We start from the raw sequence: 6,599 nt of genomic DNA on the forward strand, positions 1-6,599 counted from the left end.
TGCATTCTTTTCGTTTTCTCTCTCTCTCTCTCTCTCTCTCTCTCTCTTACTCAAAGCCTTCATTCGTACCAGCTAGCACTGAGATTGAAGGAAACCGTTCGTGTGGACTGAGTAGAGACGTTGTCATCGTTCAACGTTCGTGATCGTTTAGTGGATCTGCATCAAAGGGTTTGATCGTCACAAGAGATCTGCATCAAAGGGTTTTGATCGTCAGAAGAGATCTTCACCAAAGGTTTCAACCGTCATAAGAGGTAAATATTCTATCACTGATCATGACCATTCGTAAGGATCTCTAAAGGAGAAATTTTTAATTTCCGCTGCGCTTTGGGTCGCAATTCTCCTTCAATTATCGTACTTTGTGTTATATATATATATATATATATATATATATATATATATATTATCGTGTATAATTTATTTAAAATGTCAAAAAGCTGTGTTTTTTTTTTCTAAATCTCAAAACTTCCTACCAGATTTTTCAAAAATTTTAGAAAATTTGGTTTGTACCCAATTTTTCAAAATATAGGGTTAAATACACTTTACCCCCCTGTAATGTTAGCGAGTTTAGGGTTACCCCCCTGTAAAAATATTTTTTGTAAACCCCCCCTTATGTTATGTAGATTCCTTCATAGAACCCCCTTAATATCCAGGTGGCATGGAATCTAATAAGAGGTCCTACACCTGGCATATTTTTAATTTTGTTAAAGTGATTATGTGTCATTTTACACTTTGCCATTTCAAATTCCCCCTTAGAAAATTAGGGTTCTGAACATAGATGAAGATGACCTCAGGGAAGACGAAGATGAAGACGAAGATGAAGATGACCGCAGTGAAGACGAATATGAAGATGAAGACGACCGCAGTGAAGACGAAGATGAAGACAACCTCAGCGAATACGAAGAAGCGATCCAGCTCAGTGAAGACGAGCTCAGTGAAGTGTCCAAAGTCCGAGGTTAGTAAAAATTTGAAGTTCATCAATGTCGTAGGGTAAAACCTTGAAATCAACAATCTTTGACATGTGGGTATAATATATTGACAGGATTCACAACACTTTAGTGTTACACTCCACCATGGGGGTGAATTTTACAGGGTTTCTGAAGAAGAAATTATATACAGAGGGGGTATGGATACGACAGTTAATGGGATACATGTTTCAAATTGGAACATGGATAACATTGAGAAGTTGTTGAGTAGGTTAGGGTATAAGGCTGATTGTGTTAGGGTATGGACAAAAGTTTTAGAAATTCAAGATGGTTTTTTTCTGATTAGGAAAGATGATGATGCTGTTGATGATGTTGCTCTATACTTAAGTGTTATGAATGTGAAAGGAGATTTGTATGTTGAACATAGTACTGGGAACATGGACCCTGCTGATAGGGAACCTAAATGTGTGAATGATGATGACCACCCCCCTGATAATGGAATTGTTCGGTTAGATGAGGAGAAGGTAGAGGGGTTAGATGACAGTGAAGATGAAAGAGCTACTGCTTACTTTGATGGTTTTGAAGGAATAGACGTTACTAAGCCTATTAGGGAGGAGTTTGATGGTTTTGAAGGAATAGATGTTACTAAGCCTATTAGGGAGGAGTTTGATGGTTTTGAAGGAATAGATGTTACTAAGCCTATTAGGGAGGAGCCCAATAACAGTAAGGAGGAGCCCATTAACAGTAAGGAGGAGCCCAATAACAGTAAGGAGGAGCCCAATAACAGTATGGATTCAGATGATGTATACTATAGTGATGAGTTGAATAGTTCTGACCCAGATGATTCTTGTGATGAAGAAAGGCCCAAGTATGCTAGGTTTAGGAAAGAGCATCTAAACAAAGACTTTATATTCAAGTGGGGTATGGAATTCAACACACTTGATGACTTTAGGGCAGCTATCCGTGAGTGGTCAGTGCTTAATGGGAGGGAAATTTCTTTTGTGAAAAATGAGGGAGATAGGGTAAGGGTGGTGTGTAAGCATAAATGTGGGTTTTTAGTCTTATGCTCTAAGGTGGGCCACAAGGAGACTTTTGCTATAAAAACACTTGTACATAAGCACACATGTGCTAGGGTTTTGAACAACAAGTCTGCTAGCTCAAAGTGGGTGGCCAAGCATGTGGTAAAGAGGATGCAAACTTCTGATACAGTCAGGATAAGAGACATCATCCAAGATATGAGGCAAACATATTCTGTGGGTATTACTGTTGCAAAAGCATGGAGGGCTAAGCTAATTGCCAAGAAGATAATTGAAGGTGATGCTGACAATCAGTATGCTTCCATATGGAGGTATGCAGAAGAACTAAGAAGGGTAAACCATGGCAACACTGTGAAGATAAATGTAGAAAGACCTAGTCCATCCATACAACCAAGGTTTCGGTCATTTTATTTCTGTTTTGATGGCTGTAAGAAAGGCTTTATTCATGGATGCAGACCATTTGTGGGGGTTGATGGATGTCACTTAAAGACCAAGTATGGTGGACAGTTACTTATTGCTGTAGGCAGGGATGCTAATGATCAATACTTCCCTTTGGCATTTGGTGTGGTTGAAAATGAAACCAAGGAGAGTTGGAGATGGTTTATACAACTACTAATGGAGGACATTGGTCAGGATAGAAGATATGTATTTATCTCTGATCAACAGAAGGTATGTATTTAACTCTATCTTTCTGTTGCAAATTATTCTATTCTCTAAATGATGTTAATCTATAGAGAAGAAATGTACAGTAGTGAAGGATGAAAGTCCGTGCATACTATATAAAAAAGAAAAAAGAAAAGAAAACTGTAACAATGAACTCAGGAGACACATTGAGACATAACAAGTTTCGATTGAGACACATTGAGACAGAATTGTAGACAGAAAACTGTAACATTGAGACAGAAAACTGTAAGAAAATAAAACTGTAACAATGAACTGTAACAAGAAAACTATAGTAAAAAGTATAGTAAAAAGTAGACAGAATTGTAGACATGTAACATTGAGTTATAACAAGTTTCGATTCTGTTATAATTGTATACAGACATTAGTAACTGATTCTGGTCTGTAATAGAACCTGAGCATCTAACTAAGAGATTCTGTAACAGAATCTAAACATACCAGCTCCTAAAAATTTCTATTTTGTATCAGGGACTTGTGGCTGTATTTGAAGAATTGTCTGATACTATTGAGCATAGATTATGTCTTAGGCACTTGTATGCTAATTTCAAGAAAAGGTTTGGTGGAGGAGCCCTTATTAGAGATTTAATGATGGGAGCTGCTAAAGCCACATACTATCAGGCATGGGTCCAAAAGATGAATGAATTGAAGAATGCAGATCCGAATGCTTGGACTTGGTTGATGGCTGTTCCTACCAAAAGCTGGTGTAAGCATGCCTTTTCTTTTTACCCTAAATGTGATACATTGATGAATAATATCTCAGAGTCTTTTAATGCTACCATTCTAGCTGCTAGGGACAAACCTATACTCACAATGTGTGAGTGGATAAGAAAATATCTGATGAATAGGTTATCCACCTCTGCAAGTAAACTAGAAAATTGGCCACATAAGGTGATGCCAATACCTAGGAGAAGGTTAGATAATGAGGTGTTGAATAGTGGTCATTGGTTGCCAACATGGTCAATTGCTGAGACTTTTCAGGTTACACATAGTTACAACACACATGAATTTATTGTTGACATTGCTAAAAGGTCATGTAGTTGTAATTTTTGGGAATTAGTAGGAATTCCATGTAGGCATGCTGTAGCTGCTCTGAGTTATAGAAAGCAAAACCCTGATGAATTTGTTGATGCTTGTTACACAAGAGAAAAGTTTGCACTATGTTATGGATTTTCAGTAAGTCCAATCAATGGTCAAGATATGTGGCCAGAAGTTGAGATGGAACCACCTCTACCACCTGCATATAAAAATGGTCCTGGTAGACCTAAGAAGATTAGGATAAGAGAAAGTGGAGAGGATGGTGCAAGGAAGAGAAGATCTGGTGTTGCATATAAGTGCACCAAATGTGATAATTTTGGTCACAATGCTATGACTTGTAAGGCTACCACTCAGGATCCCAATGCACTTAAAAGAAAGGTAATTCATTGTGATATACATTTTGTCTTACATTCTACATTCTGTCTTACATTCTTCATTGTGATATGCATTGTGATGACAACCATACATTGTGTCTTACATTGTAGAGAAAACCTAAAAAAGGACATGTGCCAACTGCAAATTCTATGCCTGCCCCAACTGCAACTGATATGCCAACTGCATCTGATATGCCTGCCCCAACTGCATCTGATATGCCTGCCCCAACTGCAACTGATATGCCTGTCCCAACTGCAACTGATATGCCTGTCCCAACTGCAACTGATATGACTGTTCCAACAAATGTGCCTGTTCCAACTGATCCACAGCCTCCAACTGATATGCCTGTTCCAACTGCAATGAGTCAAACAGGATCTAGTGTGGCTGCCTCAATCACAAAACAATCCAGAAAAAGGGTTGAAAAAAACCTATCATCAAAAGAAGGCAAAGTGAGAGGATCAAGTTGAGTTGGTTTAAAAGACCCATAACAGGTGAAGGAATATCTAGTGACAAACCAATTACCCTACCAGAAAATGAAGACATGTAATCCTTTTGGAAAACTCTTTTGTAATGCCAACTGATCTTTGTAGTCCTTTTGTAATCCTTTTGGAAATTTGTAATCCTTTTGTAATCCTTTTGGAAAACACTTACTGCTTGGTGGCTGGATTCATACATTAGAAATTTGTTTGGTTAATACATATGCACTCTGCTATGGTTAATCCTTTTGTAATCCTTTTGTAATCCTTTTGGAAAACACTTACTGCTATGGTTAATACATATGCACTCTGCTACCACTGATCTTTTGAATGCTCTCTCTTATTTGGCTGGATTCATACATATGCACTCTGCTACCACTCATCTTTTGTTAATTTTAGTCAACATATTGGCAGTTTTTTAAAGCAAGAAAAACTCTTAAAATTTTGACTCTAAATTGGCCATACACCATTATTTCCATGTTAAAGCAAGAATAACCCTTTGTTGCCTCATTGAATGAAAAACTGTCTCAAATTTGGGCAGCCTAGGAGTTAATGAAGTTCAATTGTGGAACTTGGAATTCGAGACAAATGGTTAGTTATTCAGTTAAAAGTTTGTTAGTGCATTTTGAGACAATTGTGGAACTTGAAGTTCAATTGAGGTGACACTAATTGGTTAGTTCATTTTGTTTGAGTAGGTTATGTTATGTTTAGCATGATGGTTAGTTGTGATGCTTCTGATGTAAAACAGTATGTTGTGATATGCTGATGTTTTGTGAACTGTCATAGCACTGCAAAGTTTGATCCTGACTTGTAATTGACTTCAATGCAGAATTTGGGACTAGTTTGTATTGCCATGATACACCTTAATAAGAAACTAGTCAATGACTTTTGCATCTTAGTCTTGCTATGCCAATAGACATAAACCAATTAGAATGGCCTGAAAATGTTTATGTTTATGAACTGATGCAGTAAAAGCAATCTACCAGAATGTATTTGCAAAATATAGTGAGCCTTGTTTTGCCCAATTATCAAACTTCAATTGAAGGAAAATGTCAGTTTTCTTTGCTATGTGTATGTTGATGTAGATTTGAAATGAATTATGCTGGTTCTGGTGTATTTCATGTTTTACTTGAGTTTATTTTGCAGCTTGTAGTTCTGGACATGCTTCTTATGTGTACTAGTGCAGGGCTTGTGCTGGTTTTCATGTTGCTGCAAGATTCATCTGCAATTCTGCAATTCATGTTATATTCCCTCTTATGGTTAAACCATCACATAAATAAGTTTCAAGTTGGAACAGTCAATAATTGGGAAGCGTTTGAATGTTGAAGGATTCAATGTCTGAATGTGCTGTTTTGTCAAAAAAGGAAATATAGCAACCATAGCCACAATTTCTTTTTATATAAATTATAATGTAACTCTCTTCCAGTGCAACCATAGCCACAATTTCAATCCCCCTTCAGAGTATTTTAAATACAACTGCCCTTCCTTCGATATCTATTATGACAGAAAGCAGCATTCCAATGTTACTAAAGAGAAAGCGCGTAGTTTTTCCTCATCCTGCTCCCTACTTCAGTTTCCATCTAAAGACTTGACTGATACCGAAAACATCTTATCATTTGTATCTGGTCAGATGGTTGTTAAAATAGTATTATCTGCTGATTGTGAAGAGTGCTGCAACCACAAAGGAGGCCAATGTAGGCCAATGTAGACTTATTACGGTAATGATGCTGCACTGACAGTTTAAGATTGATGAACAGATTACATTTCATTGATGAACACATTACAAGTTCAACATTACATTGCTGAAAAACACTAATGACATAACAATTACATGACAGACTCATTAGACTAACTTAACCATAGCTGCTATCAACATCCATGACAGACCAATTACAAACATTAACCATAAATTTTTCCTCTTTTCCATTGCAATCTTTTTCTTCAGTTTTTCTAACTTGTTAAGCTTTCCGACTCTGCAATCTATCTCCTCAACAATCTCTTTAGCAAATTCAATCAAATAAGCCTTGTTGACTTCACATTGGCGGCATCCGGACGGATTGGTTTCTTTCACT

The 6,599-nt window shown here is 37.1% G+C and overlaps 1 protein-coding gene across 1 annotated transcript; it reads left to right on the plus strand.

Moving 5' to 3' along the window:
• Positions 1–647: 647 nt before the first annotated feature.
• Positions 648–6,235, plus strand: LOC127135822 (uncharacterized). Its single transcript, XM_051062457.1, has 6 exons — positions 648–952; positions 1,040–2,629; positions 3,110–4,054; positions 4,162–4,500; positions 5,674–5,724; positions 5,954–6,235. The coding sequence occupies exons 1-6, from the start codon at positions 776–778 to the stop codon at positions 6,233–6,235; spliced, it is 3,384 nt and encodes a 1,127-aa protein (XP_050918414.1). The 5' UTR covers positions 648–775.
• The last annotated feature ends 364 nt before the right edge of the window (positions 6,236–6,599 follow it).

This window comes from Lathyrus oleraceus, chromosome 4 (assembly GCF_024323335.1).
Source record: "Lathyrus oleraceus cultivar Zhongwan6 chromosome 4, CAAS_Psat_ZW6_1.0, whole genome shotgun sequence".
Classification (NCBI taxonomy): domain Eukaryota; kingdom Viridiplantae; phylum Streptophyta; class Magnoliopsida; order Fabales; family Fabaceae; genus Lathyrus; species Lathyrus oleraceus.